The sequence below is a fragment of the Eufriesea mexicana genome, unplaced genomic scaffold (assembly GCF_001483705.2).
Source record: "Eufriesea mexicana isolate 0111107269 unplaced genomic scaffold, ASM148370v2 scaffold2501, whole genome shotgun sequence".
Taxonomy (NCBI): Eukaryota; Metazoa; Arthropoda; class Insecta; order Hymenoptera; family Apidae; genus Eufriesea; species Eufriesea mexicana.
Genome location: NW_016910581.1, coordinates 294758 through 314966, shown reverse-complemented (window position 1 = coordinate 314966; position 20209 = coordinate 294758). Strand labels below are relative to the sequence as shown.

Below are 20209 nucleotides of genomic sequence, written 5' to 3'. Positions count from 1 at the left end.
ATTTTCTTATAAGAAAAGCATTGCCGACACCGTATAAGCATCGAGAACACCGTATTACGGGCTTCACCTCATATACAAATATCACTTTGCTACTGTGCTCGTAACAGTCGGATATATGTATATACTTACATATGTATATACATTATGGTGGACCTACCTTATTTTTGACAGAAACTTTCGAAATTTTATATGGACGATAAAAATCGTCGAAATTTTTATGTACGACCCTCTAAATTTCTTCTACGTGATGTAATAATTTCTGCAAAAAGCGAGTCAATAAAATAAAATAAAATAATGGAAAATGGTGCCACAATTGACTATAAATTTGGAAATTTCAGTAACTTTACTCCAATCCTCTCTGTAATCCTATTTTGAAGTTTTTAACGAAGAATGTCTTAAAATATAAAACTCACTGTTCCTTGCAAGCACGGTTTTAGCTACGATAATTACCGTATATCTGGAAACTTTTTAACTATTCGACTGATTCTCGGAAATTTTTCTACTTATCCCTCCTCAAAAAGACTTTTTCTGTTTGTATAGTCACAAACCTGACTATAAAGGAGATAGGAATTCGCTTCAGCTTACATCAAAAGTTCGTACTGTTTGCATCCCAAGTTATATAGTAAGTAGAGTAAGACGGGAACTAAAAATTATTTTGTAATACGCGCAACATTAAGTACCATAAACATTAATTAATTCAATAAGTAATGCAACGTTGCAAAAATTGTGCAACCAAAAATTATAGCACTTGTCACCAAGAAGACTATCTATCTTCAAGTCCAGTATCGTTATAGAAATGAGGAAAAAAGTGGTTCGAGCACTCTAAAACGAATGCGAACAAAATTGAAACAAAACCAACTAACCGCCCGAAAGATATAAAAGTCTTTTTACATGAAATAAATATAAATTTTTTAGTTAAATATTCAGCGTTTTGGGAAATGTAACTAATTTTATATTTAATAATAAAAAATTTAAGATAACATAAGAGATTATTAATGAAGATTAACTATCGTATCAATTAAATTTTATTATCGTATATGTGATTTATAAGCAACATTAAGAAAAAATTTGATTTTCATGTTTTCCCAGATTATTTTCATACGAAATTATACTACACCATGACACTAATCGATGGCAACAAATTCTTTTCATTGTTAACGAATAAGCTTTTCTGCTACGATACGCTATAATTATGCAGACTTTAGTCCAAAATAACTTCCAGTAATCAAATAACGCGATAAAATCTGTATTTTCCCATTTTCAGCGAAATTTAACTCTTTTTTTGCATAAACAAAGCCGTTTTGTGTCACGCGTCTTCTTGTTATCCAATTAACTTGATTTTATCGTAAAAATGATTTCTTCCCGAAATGGAAGTGGTAGTCGAACAATTAAAATTTTGTACAAATATTTGACCAAGGATAATGAAGGTCTACCCTAATATATATATAATAATAAATATAATATTAACGATATAATATATAATAATAAACGAGGAAAAGAGAATGACCATCGCCATTCAAGTAAAAAAGCGATATCAATCTATGAAGTTGTGGTAAGAGTTTTATATATATATATATATATATTATATATATATATACATACACGTTTTACCTAAAAACGCATATAATAATAAACGAGGAAAAGAGAATGACCATCGCCATTCAAGTAAAAAAGCGATATCAATCTATGAAGTTGTGGTAAGAGTTAATTGAAAAATGAGACAAATCTAATATTTCTGTGGTAATGCTTTCCGTTTGTTGCATAAGTGTTACTTTTACATACATACCCACGTGATATCTGGACCATTTGGGTGTAAACTCGGATGTGGATTAGGGTCAGTTAATCCAAGAGATTGTAAAGCTCGTATGGTACTACAAAAGCCTTTAAATCTTAATGTACCTCGTATCATTGTGTTAACAGCATTGAGTCCATATAAATCTTTATAAATTATACTATCTCGGTTTGGAAAACCTTCCAATGCAAAACCAGGTAAAAAGTCCAAGTCTTGAACGGTATCCATAAGACCACCTCCTGCTGTTATTTCTACAACCTATAAAATCAAAATGAAATTTGCTAATTTATTACAAACTTTAATGTTTAATTGTACATTTCTTATAACTTTTTCTTTCATTGTAACGATGGTAAAATAAATTGTTAATGATAAAATAAAGGAGTAACATTAAATGCTTTATTTTCGAGGTACACCGTTTCAGAGTTTTTTTATTAAAGGAAATGTTCTAGTAATATTTATGGTAAACGCGAGTAACAAAGAGTAAATTGAAGGTACTTAATCGTAATAAAATTTATCATAAATAATGTTTATATATAAATGCCACGTGGAAAATTAAAAATTAAAAATTTGACTGTCGAATAGCAATGGAAGAAAGGAGGTGAAGTTCTCGCCTCAACAAACAGCGATATTCTGCTCATTCTTCGTCACATTTTTGTAGTTATTCAAGAAGCGAGATTTTCTCGTTTTTCGAATTTTTTTCAAAGAAAATTCTACGAAGAAGGAAAAAAGAAAGAAAATATTCCGAATCACTACGTTTCTAGGAAAATCCGGTCATTTATCATGCAACCGTTTTATTATCCCTGTATGCGTTACATCCTTCTGTTCGATAATAATCAAAGGAATCGATTACGGTTTATTACAAAAGCATTAACAAATAAACGTATAAATAATATATCCTTCAAGCAGATATAAATAAGATCATATGCAAGTGCTTACATATTCGTCAAATGTTCAATATCGACTTTCTCGAAAACGAAGTTTCGAAAATAAAGCGTAAAAAGATGTGAAAAACGTGAAAAATTTTCGATTTACTTTTTCGTATAGATTCGCTACTATTCGGCTTATACAACCAGTTCGAGGACACCCTGTATATACTATCGGCCAAGAGTTTGGTATCATTAGTAGTAGATTTTGTAATGATCAATCGTAAATGCATCGAAATATGGCAAATATTAACAAGTTAATTTACATCTATAATAGTCTCGTGTCATAACATATCGATGTTACATACGAAGACAGTACTCTTTCTTGGACTCCCTTTTTATATATTTCAATCTAGCTAATTGGTTCTATCAAAGAGGCAGATTATTCTTTGTGAAATACTGCAAGAAAATTGAAATGTAAGAGTCATGCACAATCAACCTCCATGTCTAAAATTCCATATATAGATATAAAGCGTATATTATCGGTATACGCTAAATGCAGACGAATCAAGAAATTATGTATATACAATAATATCTTTTCTCCACCACTGTACTTACATAATTCAATGTCCAAATAGAAGCGATGTTAGAAGGTAGCAACAGAATTTCAGAACGTAAATTATCGATTTTTCTAAGATTTACCTTCGATATAGTTTCGAAAAACATATTCAATACGTGTATATATTTTTAGAAAATATATGTCGACGAAATGAAAACAACTGTGAAAGTTTGAAGTGAAAAACATTTGCCCATCTCAAAAACTACCAAGTATAAAGAGATATAAGGATTTGCTTTAATACAAGCATTGCTTGTTTTCTGATTGTCAAATTTTGACATAAATATATCGAATTTAGTACAGAATTAGAATAATTCGGAAATATTAAAATTTGTTGAAATATTTTAAAAAACCGACATTTATATAGCTAAATCTTGGTTATTTTGAAAAAATTTTTCCTTACAAATAAAATAGAGTAGAGCTTTCTAAATGTTAGTAATTTAGTTACATATCCGTGAAAAATTGATAAGATATATACCCGAGCATAGTTGTACTTACTTGTTTATCATAATAGAATTTCGCTGGTGCCAAGGTATTTAATAGTACTCCTCGCGGTGACCAGCTAAATTTATAACGTAAAGGATTAGAAGAACATTCTGGAGCAGGTAAACCTCCACACCAGGATATAAAAGATTCTATCTTTCCACCAGCTTGCTTGACATTGTCGAAACATTCTAAAGCCAGTAAATGATCGATACCAGGATCTAATCCTATTTCATTAAGTATAGTTACATCTGCTGCTACTGCCCTAGTAATCAATATATTAACACATTTATAATATCTCTATAATAATGGTGATTAACAGTAACAGTGATATGTTAAAATATTTTTCTTGATATTTGTGCAAATTATCACTTACTCTGCATGTAAAGCTTTAACATCTTCATTCATGTAACTAGCTGTTACTAAATGAGTTTTAGCATGTATGCATGCATTTGCAACGACGTGATGTAGAGTGTAAGGTAGCAACGAAACCACCACATCCGCTGGTTGAACAATATCGTTTAATATATCAGGCCGTTCAACTACGTTTAATAAAACTGCTTCTACACCAGGAAAATTATTTGCTAATACGTCTGCCTCCTCCTTCAACTGAGATGCAACGATCAAGTGAATGTTACTATCTCTATGTAAATATTCAACCAACGGAGCAGAAACGTGTCCAGCACCAAGAACAACAACCTAGTTACAAAATAATGCATTTCAATATATCATAAGATAATTCATTGCTATTGGTTTATTTATTACTTTTTTATTTCTAAATTACTTATTTATTATGTGGAAATGGTGAGCGTGGCGTGATTAGGGTATAAGGTCACCGCCTGAGACAGTACCACTTGTGTAGGTATGACGGTAGAGTGCATGAGAACGCTTGGGCCGTTCCTCGAAAATAGAGGATAATAAACAGCGATCGCGCGTTTGGCTCCAGCCTTCTGACCGTTATGTGACATATTTATGGTAGTGTGGAATGCAAGTGAAGAGCGAAATGCATCTGAGTGTTTACGACACGTGACCTACCGAGGGCAAGGCTGTGAGGAGTGCGTGAGAAGACAGAATGCAAGGGTTAAATAAGGGTGCAAGAACATGACATGGGACAGTTCTTTGAAAAATAGTCAGTGCGAAAGTCGTAAGCTTAGAATAAGTTAGTTTAAAATAAATTATATTTATTATTTACCACGATCGTTTTACTGCCACCTAACAATCTTACAATTATTGTAATTATTTGTCATTAATCTGTGACACTTTTATTTTATACAGCAGTAGTAAAATCGCATTCACGTTATTAAAAGTAATGCATATAGAAATAATGATTTGGATATATTTTTTGGGAATAACTTAAACAAACATTTAAAACACAATTGAAACAATCCTGCTGGCAAATAACATTTTTCAATAATTTATCAACTTCAAAACCGATGCGATTTTAACAAACAAATGAAAGTCTTTATTTCGACGTGGATAATAAAACATAACTATCCATTATGTTTAAAAGAAAACGATATTAATTTAAAAAGTTTCAAAATATTAATTAATTTGAAATATGTCTTATATCTATTTACTGATATCATCGTTTCTTCCTTTCGTCTGAATACCGTTATTTGCATTACAAACTAAATTATAAACGAAGTGTCGAAAATGATCAAACTGGTAACATTATAAACTTATTAGTATAATTTTATTTCTATTGCTTGATCGCTCAAATGACTTTCCAGTTTCTTTTTTTTCTTTTTCTTTTCATTTTTTTTATTAGGTTTGGAATGATCTTTTTTGGAATTGACATATAGTTAAAGAATCGAAATGATCTGCTAAACTAACAATAAGAGTCATAATCCAAGACGATTTAATGGTAAAGGGAAGAAGAATATGTTATATAAAATTTACGAATAAACGTTTTGCTTTAGAGTTATAACGAAATATCGTATACATAGAATAATTAAGAACTTTCCTTTCAGACTTTCCATTTCATAACACACGAAAAATTAATTTTGTTATTTTCCGACCCACGTAGATACATGTTTCCATCGCATGAAGAACTCGTGCAAAGGATTAAAAAAGAACTTTAATAAGGACATTAATTTTTAAATGAGATTTTAAAAATAGTAAGTATTTAATCATTCTTTATAATACTAACAATTTACAATATGGAATAGTTTGGAACTTTTCCAGATAATAGAAAAGATATACAATGGATGCAGAAACTATTCGTACACCGATCAATTTCAAACAAAACTTCGTGAAATGATAGTTTATTAACTATTCTTCTTATAAAGAAGGAGTTCGTACGTATTTTTGAAGGTCTGTAGAGCAGATGCAGCGTAAAAAATAATCTGTTGCTTGTATAATTTGTAAAATTAACAAGAAAAATCAAAATATCGACAGTAATATCAACAGAAAGCAATAAGTATCGGTACAGTTCCTAGTTCGAACTGTTTACAAGAGAGTTTTTAACGTAAACATTTACGTTACTACTTCATAATTATGATTGAGATAGTCAGTATGTTCAGATACGTTATCGGCATCAGCTATAAAGATTTTATGTTATTCAATATTGTCGTTGAGAAATGGGACGAAAACGTGCGGAATGGGACGGATACTATGATAGTAGAAAGAAAAATGATTATTAATTTACATAATCGGTGCAAAAGTTTATCAGAAAGTTCACGGGTTATAAACAGACCTCGATCTACTATAAAAAGTATAATTGATAGGTATGGACTAAGGAAAATACTGTAAAATAACCCAAGAAATGGACAATTATGGTGAACGGAAAATTAATCAGTATACTGGATGAGTTATTATCTGAAAGATAAAACAAAATACAAAAATAAGTGCAACAAAAATAGTCGAATACCTTATAAATAATTTAGACATTAATCTATCTGCTAGCACTGTGCGCAGTTTTTTACGAAGCCAAGGGTATCACGGTCGCGTGGCTGGTAAGAAATGTTTTGTAAGTCATGCGAATAGAAAGAAAAGGTTGCAGTTCGTAAATAATAATATCATCAAATCAATGAAGCATTGGAATAAAGTGATCTCTTCACGGACGCGAGCAAATTTAATATTTTTACGTCTCATGAATATATGTACTATTTGGAGTAAAAAAAAAAAAAAAATGAAGGACTGAAAACAGAAAATTTACGACCTACACTGAAACAAGTCTGGATTAGGTTGGATTTGGTTCCGTTAAATATTTGGAGCCGTACGAGTACAGCTGTTGTTGACACATTACAATTTATCGGATGGAATAATGAACCATCGAGATTACATTGACATTTTAGAATGCAACCTTTCTTCTAGTGCAAAAAAAATGGGCATTAAAGATAATTTCGTATTCGTACATGGTAATGATCCGAAGCATACTGCGTATAATACCAGAATGTAGGTATTGCATAATACACTAGCGTATCTATGAATTCCCCCACAATCTCCAGATATCAACCCCATAGAACACCTGTGGGATTACTTGAAACGTCAATTAGAAAACATCAAATTTCTTCAAAAGTAGGCTTAAAAAATATTCTCAGGGGAGGAATAGAGCAAGACCTCGCCCCGCATATTAAATTTACTTAATTCAATACCTAGAAGAATTGCAACAATCATAAAATCCAAAGATCCAAATTAAAAAAAATAAAGATCCAAATTTCAAGTGAAGTATTAATTAACTGTTTACGTTAGTTTTTTTATCGTCAAATTAATTTAAATTACGCTATTCTTACGAATTTTAAAAAATTTAGCAATTGTACGAATACTTATTGCTTGTATTGTACATTTCTGTCGATTTTCTCTTTTTTCTTGCTGATTTCACAAATTTTACAAATAACAGACTATTTTTTGCACTCGATCTAGTCTAGAGGTCTACAAGAATAAGTACAAACCCACTGTTTATAAGAAAAATTGATAAATTATCATTTCACGAAGTGTCGTTTGACATTGATCGGTGTACGAATACTTTCTACGCCCACTGTACGTAACTACCTACACAGATCAGATAAACACGATCAACTTTGTCTGTGCTGTTGCGAATACGTTACTTATTCTACTCGTACTGAATTCGTCTCTATCTCTGAAGCGAAGCGTTTATTCGCATGCCTTATATTGTACAATATATGTAACATTACATCCTATAGTATAGTATAGTATGTCAGGAAAGTAATCATATCCCTCTAAATTTCTAATTTCAAACAACTGTCATTATTTCATAATAGGAGCTTCAAAATCGTTCTCATATTTTCATCAATGAAATTGTTTATTGCGTGTAACTCAGTGAAACGTCAAAACAAAATGGATTCGTAAAAATTAATGTTTCAATTGCCGTAAACTTGTATGCCAGTGAATACCTTTATGGCATTAGTTCCGTGGCTGTTTATATTTTCTTATACGCTAAACTTAATTTAATTATTTTGCAACAAAGTTTGTACAAATTGAAAGTTTCATTGATAAAGCATGTTTTCTTATTTATAAGAATGTTAAAATTCGTGTTGTAAAACAATAGCAACTGTTTGAGATCATTAACCGGAGTAGTATGAATATTTCTGTGACTATAATTATAATATCTGACTAAAACACACGTTAGACTTCACTGCAAACTTAAAACAATGGATTTTTGTGAAAAAGAAATAAATACCTTGTACATAAATAAATAACTTACGATTAGTAGACTAATTTCTAATAAATTAATAGGTTAACTAATATAAAAGATAAAAATTCGCAATTTTTAACTGAACATTTTATAACAATCGATAACCACTTGGAATGACATCAAATGTTTCATAGAGGTGTTATTAAGGATAACGAAGTGATAATTTGTCTGAAATTTTATGAAAAATTTGAAAATTTATTTGAAAAATATCAAGTTTTCATACCGTTTTGCTTTGTGGTTCTCTATTATCCGCTTTATGTCTACAACGTTGATTCAATAGTCTTAGATCTTGAATGTACTCAAAATTGGGTGTTAACTGTCCATTGGATGCTATTATCGCGCCATGTACTGCTGGGCTAAAATTATGTTTCTCGAGTGGCATTTTGGCATCCGATTGAATAATGTCCAACGCATAAGGATATAAAAGATTCCCAAAGAAGTCTGTAGATTCTTTCGGTAGCTGAGTTGGCATATTGTCAATTGAACAGACTAATACTCCAGGCCCTTTAAAAGACTTTGTATCCTTGTTACGATCAGCATCGTATAAACAAAATGGTGTGTCAATTGTTGTACATTCGTTCATGAACCTATAAACATTTGAAAATAGAAAGAAACTTTCAAATTGATGTTTACGTTGATTAAAATATGATATTAAATAGGATGGATGATAAGCAGAAATATTTCCCAATCTGTTAATTTTATACTTTACCTTCATAAACTAATTTATCGTTCACGTTTTATCATTTTTAGCAGTAGCTAGAAAAAACCTATATAGATGCAAATGAATATCAATTTCTTTGACATGAATAATTTGCTGCTTTTACACTTTGTATTCTTCTTTTCACGATAGTAGAATTCATTGTCTACAATTGACAAAGGATAGTTGACGAAGTATGTGATGCTTTAGAAGAGACGTAATCAACGTACTACTTTACAGGATAAAGTGAAATTCTTAAATTCTATATTCATATATTCATATATCTTTAAATAAAACATTGTAGAATTTTTCATAATTCGTCGTACTTTTTTGCATGTTTTCGGAGGCTTCGAAAGTAATTTGGAATATCTGGAATATTTTGATGAGAATTTTTTATGAGAACGTATAACATGAACTTGTTAGTAATTGCGAAATAAACACGAAAACGGACAATATTTTATAAAATACATACATTTATGATTTATGATATACCTTTTACGTATAATGGAATCAAGGAACAATCGAGGTCAGTAATTACATTTCATAAAAAAAATTGCTATTTCATTTACTTTAATTTAAGTTCATTAGTTGTCCGAATATTTTTATGATATGAAAATTAATTTTCCTCGTATATTTCTTTTTTCCCTTTTTCTTTTTAAATATTAAAACAACCGTATGTATTAACACAAAAGTTTGTTACACTCTAAAATTTAATGTATTATGCTTCGACATTGTGTAAAACATTCTTGTTCATTCGTGTCTATTTATTGTTGAAATATTGCTACTCCAATAGGAATAGCAGTCGCGCGCTACGCTTTAAAGCTATACCAACTTGCCGAATGTTCTATGACACAAATTCCAGGAAGACTTACCTATACTCTGTATAGGTTAAAAAAAAAAAAAGAAGAATGTCTATTGGAGATATGGAACATAGAACGCAATATCAGTGTAAAAATATTTTATAACCAATTGTATATGTTCCCTAACAAATAAGGCGTTGAAAACTATTCTAAAGCAAGCAAGTTTAGGAGTAACCTAAAATAAACCTAGGAGTAATCCTAAATCACCATAGAAAATAATGATGTAAAACATTATTTTATGCGAAATTGATTTTTCGACATAAAACGATTAATTTTCACCTTTAACTGTCTTTCATTGCCTTTTCATGTACGAACGTGATTTAACTACATATTGTTAAAATAATATAATGTTTAAATGATTGGAAGCTATATATAAGCGGATTTTAAATTTATAAAATCGTTTTTATTACTGCACATTGTTAAATAATTTCGATAAATTTAGATAAATGTAGTTAATTTATTAATTCTGCAATAACATACAATATTTCTGAAGAAAGAGGCAGTCCAAATAAATAAATAGGGATAGCAGATAGGTAGAAAAGCCGATTAATAACAAATGAAAATCTACAAGGACACGATGACAGTGTGCTACTGCTACGATATTATGGGTAATTACCTTAAGCCTTTCACATGGATCAGGGACAATAAACAGGCCTCGGGTTCAGGTCGAACGTTCAGTCTTTTAGTTTATACTTTACTTCTAGTCTGATTTATATATAGCCTCATAAATATATATTTTAGAATAAAATAACATCACTTATTCTTTATATTGCATTTTCCAAACAGTATCCCTACATACTCGAAAGAGTATCTCGAAAGTATTTCGAAAGAAATTTCTATAAGGAATATTTCGGAACAGATTTTTCAACAACCACTACCATGACCCTAATTATCCTTGCAATTACTTTCACTCAAAAAACGAAAAAGAAAGGTAAATATGCAGTTTAGTGACTTTGCCTTAAACGCGTCTTCTTTTCCGGTTTTTTCATAAAAGGCTTTATTTGTGCCTTAATAAGAAATATAGATCGGGGGAGCTTGAAAAAGTTACTAGTTTTTTTAACAAGAAACATAAAATTGTTAAAATCTGCAGAATGCGTGAGTCGATCCTTATGATTTTTCAACACGTTGTAGAGAACGAAATTCTGAACACCTTTTATCTGAACAATAATTGTCGCTTGGTCTTAATTTCCGAGATATTTGCAAAAATTGTTCACACTATCACATTGACTTCGCCTGTACGTGCGCCGTGGACGTGTCGGATGGTTTTCAAAGGATTGCTTATCATTTTCTTCTATAAACAAACTCCGGCGAGCGAGAGAAACAGGACTAGGCAGGTGAGCGTATATAACGGGTGGAGAAAAAGATTAAATTTAATTAATTTCAATAATATGTCAATCTAGAGTTTTTTCATATATTAACTAAACTGGTGTGGTGTCGCAATCGCTCCGGGCCGCAAACGGCCCTTCGCTTGTAGACGACAACACAGTCTAACCTAACAACTCTAATCCATTATTTTTAATTTACTGATTAATAATAAGATAGGTTTGACTTAATCAAGTAATTGGGGTAGGTTTGGGTTAGACTTATATCCCCATATAAGCAGAAGTCAAAAATCGAATCTTTATTAAGTCTTTATTAAGGATTAGATCGCTTGATGGTTGGGGTGGTGTAAGGGACTGCGAGTTTGAGAATGAGTCTAGGGAATGAACATAGCTTCCTAGGCGTCAAGCAACATGACGAATAAAGCCTTTTGTGAATAAACCGGAAAAAAAGACGCGTTTAAGGTAAAGTCACTAAACTGCATATTTACCAAAAGAAAAAATAATTGTCGATCATTGTGTTTATTTTATCGATATGACTTATGCTTACACAAATTTAAAAATTCCACGAATAATACACACAAATTCGTTAACGCTAAAATTTCCAAACTAATGTGTACGTAAATGTAATATATGCACATAGTGATAATTAGGGATATAAAGAAACTAAATATGTACGTATGATTACCTTAGTCTTTGGTAACTACAAAAACTATGTCTAAAATAAGGTATATCAGCTGCTTCGATTATTCTAATATTTTAACATGGGCTTTGCAAATCCGAGCATATCCCCTACATCCCCTTTTGTCGTGTTAATATAACTAAACATTTTATTTCATTTTTAAGCTTACACTTTTCTAACGGAAAAACAAATAAATGATAGTAATGATATTATTAGAATGGTAAAAAAAACAGTGATACAAATAAGCGTATATGCTCCTATATTTTTATTAATAGTCGTCATTGTGTCTACTTAGTTGTTCAAATCCTACGAATCGAATAGGAGCAATTTTTAAGGCTTGATTTAATGCTGATTTAAAATAAAAGTAATAAAAGCTAAAGTAAAATTTGACACCGGTGATATCTTTTATATATTTGCAATACGATAGCGACCATATGTGTATATTGTACAATATTTCTTCGCAGAATACATCTGGTTATCGCTAACGTATTGTATAATCTCGATAAGAAACGTTATATGGGCATAAAAGTCTAAAAATCAAATATCGTTGAAAAATTATACGATTGTACATATGTAAAGATAATTCAACGATAACATATGTAAACGAAAAATACAATAACAGTCAGACTAGGATAACCTGGAACTGAAAATGTTTCTTGGAATATATTCGTTTGTGGATATCATTCAAATTACGTATGAAATATATTTCGTAGCATTACAACTAGATAGATATAATTACACGGGGTATTTAAAGAATATGATGGAAAAGTTGAAAAGTTTATACTCATCGAAAGGATGGAAAGGAAGAAATATTTAAACACCGTACGTTTTCGACTCAATATCGACTTTTAGCGTTGCGCGAATATCCGATGCCGTGAGTGCGCTTTCTCGTAACATACTTGCGAGTGTAAATAGAGCAATTAGTTTGGAAACATATTAATTTAAACTTCTTAGAATCACCTAACTCGAATGCCTTGAATTTCTCTTTGAAGACCTTTAAAACTCTTTTAAAACTCGTTCATCGTTCATATATATGATGGTAGAATTGTGACAACGAATAAAAAATACAAAAGAGAGGAGTATATTGAATACTTCTTGTATATCGTAAGAAAGAAAGTTTGTACTGCATTTATTGCTATGAACTAGTCTTTTATCGATATTGACGATAATTTTGTTAACAAACTTGAACTACAATATTCTTAAACTAATTCTTCTATTTACGTTTAATAGGTTGCGAAGAAACTCACTCGCGATATCGAATATTTGTAAATATTTGTAAATATTTGTAAATGACAAAAGAAGATTTTACGCTAAAAGGTTCGATTTCAGGGTTATCGTTGATTGGACATTTTTTACTCCTTTCGGTGTTTAATATAAACCTTTCAACTTACGCATCCTACTTTTTCAATATCTTGTAAAGGTAATCTATTCTAAGTAGGGCATTCGGTGTAAGATAAATCTAATGCGAATAGTCATTTCCTGTATCGCAATTAGGTCTGAATTACAGCATATTACATCTAAGCGAATTACATCTAAGTTAATATTAATAAAATAATTAATCTTACTCGATACTTCCACCGGGATCTGCAGATATGTCACAGATCGCTAATATTCTGTGAGGTAAAGCAGGAGCACCGACACTTGCTGGTAACCAAGGAGTATAAGCTGGTCTTAGCAGGTATTTTGCATCTGGTATAGTTAATAATTTAGGCGAATCAACAGCCCAATATATTCCATTAATTATCACCGATGCGTATGGCGCAATTTTTTGGCTGAAAGTGGAAATATATCTCTCAGGGTGCTTGTCACACTCATCGGAATCGAAACCACCTCCTTCTTTCCTCTCTAGATGATGTCTTCGTCTTATTTCGCATCCATATATCTTCGTTGTGTCTAAAATAGTTTTTCCTTTTTGTTATTCTTTACAATGAACATGTACTTAGATAGATGCAAACTATACAGAATAAACACCGAAGAAATTGTATGTTGCTATGAATAATAAGAACGTGAACTTGAATCGAAGTTCAAAGCAGATCTTGTGGATACTTTGCAAATATATGTACATAGTACATCGGAAAAGTTGTAGTCGAACCTTTACTTGCTATGATCGAAGCAACGCATATAGAAAACGTAACACAAATATTACTTGCCTATTCACAAAAAAATGTGCTATGATTATTTAACTATAGAAGAAAAGAAAAAATTCCTCTATCCTAGACGTGAACTAATTTTACAACGATGAATTTTTTTTATTGTTCAACGATGATTTAAAGATTATAATCGTGTGAAATTGCTCGGATAGTTAAATAGAAATTATCGAATAGAATACATACATCGAATTAGAAAGTGACAAAAAAAAGTTTTCCTGACAGAATGAAACAAATTTAAGTATTAATTTCGATACATTTTTTAAAAAATATCGTTGAAAATGATGAACACGTCATTAAATTATCACTGTTATTACTTATTAGTATATACCGTTTGGAAATTTTTTTCAAGATAAAACGAAATGCATGGAAAATAATTAGAATTGATTACATGGATCGCAAAAGTTCTTATATGATTTAGATCAAATATTTCCTGATTTCTGCGATTTTCCTTTCTTTTTTTTTTTTTTCAATTTAATATCAATTTCGGCCATTATAAGAATATATTTAGAAAAACAGTCTCGTTTTCAACGAGCGAGTAGAGCGAATGTAGAAAAGTATGGAGATATAAGGGAGGGTCGGAGAAATTAAAGGAATGGAAAATTTGAAGAGAAAGAAAAGAAAGAAAAGCGGGAAGGAGGAAAAGAAGGTGAAAGCGGTGAAACGGTTAATAATGGAAGAAGATAGAACAAAGAGAGGAAAGAAAAGAGATGAAATGGATAGAAAATAGAAATAACTTCTCATGTAGAGAAGTTAGAAGAAAAAGGAAAGGAGAATGAAAGATAAAAACAAATGAAAGTGGGAAATGGAGCAGAGGATGAGCAAAGAAAGGTGCAATACAAGATAGAAAGGATATCGAAGGAGAAAAAGTAGGAAGGAAGACGAGCCTGGATGAACTATCAAAAAATATGTAAAGAAGAAGGTGGAAATTGTATATACGAGGGAGAACAAAAACTCATGGAACGAACAGGAAAAAGCAAGAGAGAGGATTATATTATTCTGCTTAAAAAGTTCGTAGAATTACATCAACAAAATTCGGTTATTCAATTTTCTTCCAATTGGATGGTATTCCCTTCGAGTAATCCCCTTCCGAATATATACACTTGTTTCAGTGGCGTTTCCATTGCACAAAGTAGTGCTGAAAATTTTCACGTGAAACGATGCGCAGAATTCCCCTCGTTTCCACGTTATGGTTTCATGTCGTCCAAATGTTTTCCTCGCGTGACATTTTTCATCTTTTGAAATAAAAAATAAAGTCACACGAGACTAGGTCAGGTGAATACAGAGAAAATTTGATTTTTCCAGCCAATCTTCGTAACATTGAACACGTTTCAATGTTTGGTTCGCCACGAGGAACCATAGATAAATCCTAGCACCAACTTTTCGCATCTTTAAATCATTTGTTAAGATTGAATAAACACTTCCTAAACCGATGCTAAGTTCTTCGGCGATGATCCTGTCAATAACTCGCTGATTTGACAAAATAAGTTTATGAACACGTTCAATGTTGTCATTGGTGTTCGAAGTGGAAGGTCTTCCTTTTTGAAACTTTCTCATCCATTTGTCAGTGGTTTCTGGTTTCATAGTACTCTCTCCATATTCTTCTTTTATATCGTGTATATTAACCACTTCGGTTCCCCTTTTCCCAAGTTTCACGAGAAATTTCGCATTAACGCGTTATTCTGTAAAAAGATCACCAAACATTTTTCAAGGTGTGTGACTGCCGAAAGAAACATGGGCATATCGAAGACGTTGCCATAAGAGAACGGTTTATCTCAGACTCGTGAAATTTGATATATTTGTAGATAATACGATAAACTGCGTTCCGTGTTAATGAGATGACAGTAAAAGTCTCATTCCATGAACTTTTTAAACAGAGTAGTAAGTAATTACACAAATGAAAGACTCAAAGTGGGAAACGTATTTGAAGGAAAGGCAAAAGGAAAAGGGAAAGAAAAAAAGGTGTGAAGATAAGAATGAATGGAAACTATACTTCTGAGGTATGACAAGGACAACGAGTTCTCGGATATATTGTACAATATTAAGGAAATGGAGTACTAATAGCGGTACCAACAGAGATATATGGTTAAAAGAAAAAGGCTAGCAGAAAACAAATGAAAAGCTACCAAAGGGATATACGTGAACTAATGGATGGGAAACGAAGAGAAAAAGGCAAAAAGGAAAGGTCGATGGGAGTAATCTTAGTAAGAATAATAGATAATTTAACAAGAGACAGACAGGTGGAAACAGAAGAGACAGAAGACGTAGCGAAAGAAAGAATAAAAATCAATGAAAAAGAATGAAAAATAGCAAGTGCCTACATACAAGGAAATATGGTTTTAAATTGTTCCGTCCCAGAGGTCGTGTTTATAGTATAACTCTTATTTTAATTTTCGATCATTCCAAAGACTTTATTATTTTGTATTACGACTGTAACTCCGAAGGTTAGACGTGCCTTGCAGCCCTCTCAGCGGATTGAATCATATATTTAAATGTAAAAGTACAGAAAATTTACAGCTACCAGACTGGACAGATTGAACCCACGTGCAACAGACCCACCAAAGGGACGAACAGACACCCACTTATAAATTACGTCATTGACTACGGAAGGGCAACTTTCTTGACAGTTCCTACTCCTCAACTAAAAGTCCTTCTCACATACCCACGCCCAATCAAAAAACTCTATTTTTCTTGCACTAACATGTACTTTCAACCAATCGGAATAAACTGGAGGAAAGAACGGGCAGGACACGACGAGACATTACTGGAAGCAAAAATCAGTACGTATTCGACACCCATCACCGAAACCTCTTATAAATACTATAAAACGCGTGTTCGAGACGATACTCCGCTAACGTTGACATTTAATTATTGTACACTTTAGTTACAAGAAACAACCGCATTAAACCGAATGAGACAAAATAAATAATCTTGAGAGAGAGAGAGAGAGAGAGAGAGAGAGAGAGAGAGAGAGAGTTACACAAAGTTGGAACATATTTCTTATTGTCTGTAGAGTACAATACATGTTGGAAACGGCAGTATTTTTCGAAAGAGATTTTGAAAAAAAAGCATTCCTGAAAGAAATTACCTTTGCATAAGTGCATATCTATATGTGATCGAAGTGAGCAAAACTTTGTCCAACGAATTTTCTCTGTTTTACTGAAAACTTCGAATTTCTGTCAAAACACACGATCATTGGCAAAAATAACATATTACGAAAGGATTCAACATATTAGAAAGCTCTAATTGGTTCGATGTAGATGAAAGGGAAGATACGAGAGGTATTTCTGAATATATCGGAGTCTATAGCCATACAATATACTTTGTACTTCTCAATTGTAAATTGCAAAGATACATTAAAGTTTAAAAAGATCGCCTGGAGAATATTACAAAAAAGGATTCATATTTGATGGCATAGTTAATAAAAAAAGAGAAATAGAAAATATACATAAGAGGAAAGAAATGTCAAAGTTATATCGGTAAAATTACAAAGTAACTCCATAATATGTGTGATATTTATAGTACATTTTTTCCGAATATGAACCATTAAAACGCTAATGTACTGAATGTAAGCAAAAGATAAGTAAACATCGCATCGAAACTCATTTTTCAGAATCATTTTTTAATTCACGGTGCTTCGCATAGATATAATTGAATCGACTTTGCGTTCAAATATTTTTCCCACCCACCAATGGTGCATGTTTATAACAAATATGGAGAAATAGCATATATCGCTATTTCTCCATAGAGAGAAACAAATTTTCAATTCGTGAAAAGTCTTCCTTGCTAATATATGGATAGAAGTTGATTATTCGGAACAATTAGGAAAAGAACGTTACAAAAGAAAAGGGTAGTGGATATTTTTCCAAATCTATATACAGTAGAACCGCCGTTATATGAATTAATTGTGGGACAAAAGTGTCGGTGTACGAAAATTTTCATATAATAAAACAAAAAACCTTTAGTAATTGATTTCATTTAATATGCAATAGAAAATGAGCACAAGTTATACAAAACCAAAGACAAAACATATTTTTCAATCTTCCTTTTGTTTGTAACAAAATTATACGAATCTATCTTAAGGATCGGAAATTTTTTTCCCAGCCAAATCATATATATCATTTCTTCGATACAAGTAATTCTGCAGTATTACCTTATTATTTAAAGCAATTTGCAAAGTAATGTTATCGGAAGAATATGCTGGATTATTATTGTTCTGTCATAGAACAAAAGCAGGCCTAGAAAATGCCGTTACGGTCTTCCAAAAGTCGGCTCCTAAGTGCTAGAATAATTCGACTATTTTTCTATTTTTACAACGTCATCGTCGAGCACTTCGTGTTCTGGAGCACGAGATGTAATTCAATACCTGATATCGACGAAGTTAGGTGTTAAGGGGTTATAATGCAAAGAAATAGTAGCCAATAGAAACAGTGGAAAGACTGTACAGATTAAACGAGCGAACGGTTACAACTGACCTGTCTGTTTAGGGCTAGGTGAAAAGACGTCTCCAGAAAACGGGAGACAAAAGACAAAACGTAGGGGAACGAATCGCCCCTACATCGCTAGGACGTAGAATTTATTTTAGTATTTAGTTTTTACTACAACTACTAGTTTTTACTCCCCCTAGAACTCTACATTCTTATTTCACAATATTCACTCTACAATGTCTCTCTTACTTATCAGGCCTAATTTCTTACTTAAATAAATATATCTTGGTTTCGCTAATGCTTTTGTGAATACGATGCGCTTACATATTCGATTTCAGTTGTTGATAACAATACGCATTATTCCCCCCTCCCCCCCCCCCCCCCCGCCCTAAATCAGTAACACAATGGGTTTCGAAATCCCCGTCTCTTCTATAAAGAAAACCTATATCCATGGTTCCTTTTAAAAATCTTATTATTCTTTTTACTAGTAGCCAATGTGCTGTAGTTGATTTATCTAAAACTTTCGATGCTATTTATCGATACCAATTTACTGCAAGACTTATATCTGGTATACTTACTGTCTGTAAAAACATTAAATCACTCACAGCTTTGCTATACGGTGCATCATGACAAACATCTTTAGCAAAATCGCTTATATCCCAACCAACCTCTATCGTAGTTGATACGTGATTCGCGTCTGCCAAATTAAATTTTTGCAGAATATTTTCAATATATCTACCTTGGCCGATAAAGATTAATCCATCTTTCAGTTTGGTGATTTCTATCCCAAGAAAGTTTGTTACATTTTTTGTACTTGAAAAGTTTGCTTAATTCAAATAGAAATTTATCTATTAAATGCTCGTGCGATTCTGCCACAAGTCCATCATCAACATAAATTGCTAGAAACTCTGAACTCTTACGAAATCCAAATTTTTTTAATAAAGTCGCTAAAATGTTCAGTCCAACATATTGGAGCTTGTTTTAACTTATAATAGATATACTTAACATACAAACTTTCCAATAGTTTACAGATATTCTCTGTTCCATCGTGAAACCCTTCGGGTTGTTTCATATAAATATCTTCATCTAAATTTCCATACAAGAACGCGGTCCTTATATCAAACTGACCTAAACTCAAACCATAACGCGCAACAATACTTGACAAAAATCTCACGGTAGCATAACGGACTACCGGACTGAACGTCTCTTTATAGTCTAGCCCTTGTATTTGCGAGCATCCTTTTATTACTAATCGCGCTTTAAATCTTTCTGTATTGTCAGGATTCGTTTGTTTTCGTGTAAACCCAGCGGCTATTAATAATTTTACGATTTACAGGCCTTTTAACTAAAAACCGCGTTTGATTTTCACGTAAGGCATTTGTTGGAAGGCAACGATATGTGCGTGTGTGTGCGTGCGTGTGCCGGCGAGTGACTGCTATGCGTGAAAGAGGCGATGCGTTTTTCATTTGTTTTATTCTTCCTCTTTTGGTCAGTCGTTGGTTGTCTTTCCTCGTTGCATAACTGTATTATTCCGGATAAAATAAACGTTCCAGTTATTTCTATCTTTGTGTTTGTGTCAATTCTATTTTCCCCTACAGCATTCGTTTCTTCTTCCATGGCATTAATCCAAAAATCTTGTTCACTGCAAGTAACTGCTTCGTTATAA

At 32.0% G+C, this 20209-nt stretch overlaps 1 protein-coding gene across 1 annotated transcript in view; it reads right to left on the bottom strand.

Annotated features, from left to right (window-relative positions):
- LKRSDH (lysine ketoglutarate reductase/saccharopine dehydrogenase) overlaps nucleotides 1-20209 on the bottom strand; it is a 64454-nt gene that overhangs the window by 7594 nt on the left and 36651 nt on the right. Inside the window, exons 4-8 of the mRNA XM_017903644.1 lie at nucleotides 13535-13862; nucleotides 8635-8998; nucleotides 4131-4453; nucleotides 3770-4019; nucleotides 1787-2050 (exon numbers count right to left, since the gene is read on the bottom strand). Of these exons, the coding sequence (XP_017759133.1) occupies nucleotides 1787-2050; nucleotides 3770-4019; nucleotides 4131-4453; nucleotides 8635-8998; nucleotides 13535-13862 (1529 nt within the window). The remainder of the gene's footprint in view (nucleotides 1-1786; nucleotides 2051-3769; nucleotides 4020-4130; nucleotides 4454-8634; nucleotides 8999-13534; nucleotides 13863-20209) is intronic.